Here is a 4,192-nt window from a genome sequence, read left to right as displayed (position 1 = left end):
CCACTATTTCTCCCCTCAAGAATCTATTTATTCCCCGTTTTTCCCCCTTTTTTTTCTCTTCAAGCCGCCGTTTATCCCATATTTTTCCCCTTTTCTCCTCAAACCGCCCTTTTCCCGCCTCCCCCCCGCCCCCGCTCCCCTCAGGCCGCCATGGCGCTGGTCTCCGCCGACTCCCGCATCGCCGAGCTGCTGGGGGAGCTGCACCAGCTCATCAAACAGACGCAGGTAGCGAGGGGGAGGGAAAAAAAGGGGAAAAAAAGTAAAGAGGAGGGGAAAAAAGGCGATAAATCCCCCCCTCGGTGCGTGTTTTTGGGGTGTTTTGGGGGTGTTTCTCCCCCCTCCCTCAGCCCCCTTTGCCCTCAGGAGGAGCGATCCCGCAGCGAGCACAACCTGGTCAACATCCAGAAAACCCACGAGCGGATGCAGACGGAGAATAAAAGTGAGGAGAAAAAACCCTAAAAGGGTTTTTTTTTTGGGGGGGGGGGGGGGGGCGGAAGGGAGGGGCTGGTAGAGGAGGAGAGGGAAGGGAAGGTGGGTGTTTGGTTTTGTTGGGTTATGGTTTTTTCCTTCCCTGGAGAAGAGCTCAATCTTTGTTTTTTTTTTTTTTTGGGGGGGGGGGGGGGGGGGGGGACGGACGGGACACAGGGATTTTTTGGGGACCCCCTTTAACCCTTTCCCTGTGTCTTTAGTCTCCCCCTATTACCGGACCAAGCTGCGGGGGCTCTACACCACCGCCAAGGCCGACGCCGAGGCCGAGTGCAAGTAGGTTCCTCACCCCCCTTTTCTGCCCCAAAATGCATTTTTATGCCCCAAAGTGTCCCTTTTCTGCCCCCGAATGCCCCCCTTGTGGTCCAAAATGCACTTTTCTGCCCCAAAATGTCCCTTTCCTGGCCCAAAATGTCCCTTTTCTGCCCCCAAATGCCCCCCTTGTGGCCCAAAATGCACTTTTCTGCCTTAAAATGTCCCTTTTCTGCCCCAAATGCCCCCCTTGTGGCCCAAAATGCACTTTTCTGCCCCAAAGTGTCCCTTTTCTGGCCCAAAATGCCCCTTTTCTGCCTCAAAATGCCCCCATTGTGGCCCAAAATGCCCCTTTTCTGCCCCCAAATGCCCATTTTCTGCCCCAAAATGCCCCCTTTGTGGCCCAAAACGTCCCTTTTCTGCCCCAAAACATCCCTTTTCTGCCCCAAAGTGTCTCTTTTCTGCCCCAAAACGTCCCCCTTGTAATGGAAAATGCACTTTTCTGCCCCAAAATGTCCCTTTTCTGCCCCTAAATGCCCCCCTTGTGGCTCAAAATGCCCCTTTTCTGACCCCAAATGCCCCCGTTGTGGCCCAAAATGCACTTTTCTGGCCCCAAATGCCCCCCTTGTGACCCAAAATGCCCTCGTTGAGGCCTTAAAAGCCCTTTTTATAGCCAAAAATCGCCTTTTCTGCCCCAAAATGTCTCCTTTGTTGTCCAAAATGTCCCCTTTCTGCCCCCAAATGCCCCCCTTGTGGCCCCAAATGCACTTTTCTACCCCAAGGTGTCTCTTTTCTGCCCCAAAATGTCTCCCTTGTGGCCCAAAATACACTTTTCTGCCTCAAAATGTCCCTTTTCTACCCCAAGGTGTCTCTTTTCTGCCCCAAAATGTCTCCCTTGTGGCCCAAAATACACTTTTCTGCCTCAAAATGTCCCTTTTCTGCCCCAAAGTGTCCCTTTTCTGCCCCAAAATGCCCCCCCTGTGGTCCAAAATGCACTTTTCTGCCTCAAAATGTCCCTTTTCTGCCCCAAAATGCTCCCCCTGTGGTCCAAAATGCACTTTTCTGCCTCAAAATGTCCCTTTTCTGCCCCAAAATGCACTTTTCTGCCCCCAAATGCCCCCATTGTGGCCCCCAAAGCCCTTTTTGTAGCAAAAAATTGCCTTTTCTGCCCCAAAGTGTCCCTTTTCTGCCCCAAAGTGTCCCTGTTCTGCCCCAAAATGTCACTATTGCGACCCTAAAAGCCCTTTTTCTAGTCAAAAATCGCCTTTTCTGCCCCTAAAGTGTCTGTTTTCTGACCCTAAATGCTCCCCTTGGGGCCCAAAATGCACTTTTCTGGCCCCAAATGCCCCCCTTGTGACCCCAAATGCCCCCGGTGTGGCCTCAAAAGCCCTTTTTGTAGCCAAAAATCACCTTTTCTGCCCCAAAATGCCCCTGTTATGACCCAAAACGTCTCTTTTCCGCCCCAAAATGCCCTTTTTCTGCTCCAAATCCCCCTGTTGTGGCCCAAAATTGCCCTTTTTTTCACTCCAAAAAACCCATTGTGGCCCAAAATCGCCCCTTTTCACCCAAAAAAAACCCCACTGTGGCCCTAAATTGTCCCTTTTTCACCCAATAAACCCCTGTTGTTTGTCAAAATTGCCCTTTTTTCACCCAAAACCCCCCAGATTGTGGCCCAAAATCTCCCATTTTCTCGCCCAAAACATCCCTTTTTTTTGGCCCTAAATCCCCTCCTTTTGTCCCCGAAAACTCTTTTGAGCCAAAACCCGCCTTTTTGTGGCCTCGGGGGGGCTCATTTTTCCCTGAAAAAACTCATTTTTCCCCAAAATTCACTTTTTAATCACAAAAAAAGTCATTTATTTCTCTCCAAACCACCATTTTGTCTTGGGGAAAACACTCGTTTTAACCCCAAAACTCCCCGTTTTAACTCCAAAATTCTGCATTTTAACCCTTGAATTTTCCACTTTGACCCCAAAACTGCCTCTTTTAACCCCAAAACTCTGCTTTTATTTCAAAAAACCACCATTTTTAACCCGTTTTTGCCCTTTTTTGCAGCATTTTACGCAAGGCCCTGGATAAAATCGCCGAGATCAAGTCTCTCCTGGAGGAGCGCCGCATCGGTACCGGCCCCAATTCCAGGCTTTTTTACCCCAAAATGGAGCTGGGGAGACTCCCCCCGGAGGGGGGAGGGGTTTTTCCTGAAACTTGCTATTTTTGTTAGCGGCCAAAATCGCCGGAATTTACAGCGAAGCGGAGCCGCCGCGCAAGACCATGAGGCGGGGGGTGCTGATGACCCTGCTCCAGCAGTCGGCCATGACGCTGCCCCTCTGGATCGGCAAACCCGGCGAGAAGTGAGAGGCTTTTGGGGGAAAAAAGGGGGAATTCGGGGTTTTCTCCAAAATCGGGGGTTTTTACTTTCATTTGGGAGTGAAAATTGGATGAAATTGGGTTTTTTTGGGAGAGAAAATTGGGTTTCTTTGAGGGGAAACGGCTGCTCGAGGCCGCCATTTTGAGCCCCGGGGAGCACGAAGGGTTAGAAGGTGTGAGGGAAATAAAGGGCGTTTTGGGGTGAAAACAGGTGGATTTGGGGTTCTGTAAAAAATTGTGGGTTTCTACTTTCTTTTGGGAGCGAAAATTGGGTGAAATCGGGGTTTTTTTGGGAGAAAATTGGGTTTTTTTGAGGGGAAACGGCTGCTCGAGGCCGCCATTTTGAGCCCCGGGGAGCAGGAGGGGTAGGAGGTGTGAGGGAAAAAAATGGTGGTTTGGGGTAAAAATGGGTGGTTTTGGGGTTCCCTCAAAAACTGGGGGTTTCTGCTTTCTTTTGGGAGTGAAAATTGGGTGAAATAGGGTTTTTTTGGGAGGGAAAATTGGGTTTTTTTGAGGGGAAACGGCTGCTTGGGGCCACTATTTTGAGGCATGAGGGGATGGAAGGCATGAGGGAAATAAAGGGCGTTTTGGGGTGAAAATGGGTGGTTTTGGGGTTCTGTCAAAAATTGTGGGTTTCTATTTTCTTTTGGGAGTGAAAATTGTGTGAAATTTGGGTTTTTTGGGAGGAAATAGGGTTTTTTTGGGGGGGGATGGCTACTTGGGGCTGCCATTGTGTGACCTGGGGCGGCCATTTTGGGGCCCAGAGGAGCCATTTTGAGGCCCAAAGCGAGGATTTGGGGGCCCGAAGCGAGGATTTTGGGGCCCAAAAAGGGAATTTTGGGGTCCAAAGCGTGAATTTCGGGGTTCCCCCCTCAGACCCCCCCCTCTCTGTGGGGCGGTGCCGGCGGCCGGGGACTACGTGGCCCGTCCCGGGGACAAAGTGGCCGCTCGGGTGAAGGCGCTGGAGGGGGACGAGCAATGGATCCTGGCCGAGGTCGTCAGCTACAGCCACGCCGCCAACAAGTGAGCCCCCAAAATCCCCCCTTTTCACCCCAAAAATCCTCCCCGCCACCTCCCAAAACACCCCCAC

General features: G+C 51.4%; 1 protein-coding gene across 1 annotated transcript in view; it reads left to right on the top strand.

Annotated features, from left to right (window-relative positions):
- Positions 1 to 67: 67 nt before the first annotated feature.
- SGF29 (SAGA complex associated factor 29) overlaps positions 68 to 4,192 on the top strand; it is a 5,595-nt gene continuing 1,470 nt past the window's right edge. The window contains exons 1-6 of the mRNA XM_014957902.1: positions 68 to 225; positions 364 to 439; positions 690 to 762; positions 2,791 to 2,855; positions 2,957 to 3,086; positions 3,979 to 4,125. Of these exons, the coding sequence (XP_014813388.1) occupies positions 151 to 225; positions 364 to 439; positions 690 to 762; positions 2,791 to 2,855; positions 2,957 to 3,086; positions 3,979 to 4,125 (566 nt within the window). The 5' untranslated portion in view covers positions 68 to 150. The remainder of the gene's footprint in view (positions 226 to 363; positions 440 to 689; positions 763 to 2,790; positions 2,856 to 2,956; positions 3,087 to 3,978; positions 4,126 to 4,192) is intronic.

Source organism: Calidris pugnax, unplaced genomic scaffold (genome assembly GCF_001431845.1).
Source record: "Calidris pugnax isolate Ruff unplaced genomic scaffold, ASM143184v1 scaffold390, whole genome shotgun sequence".
Lineage (NCBI taxonomy): Eukaryota > Metazoa > Chordata > Aves > Charadriiformes > Scolopacidae > Calidris > Calidris pugnax.
The sequence above is the reverse complement of the archived record's forward strand: the minus strand, read 5'-3'. Positions and strand labels throughout refer to the sequence as shown.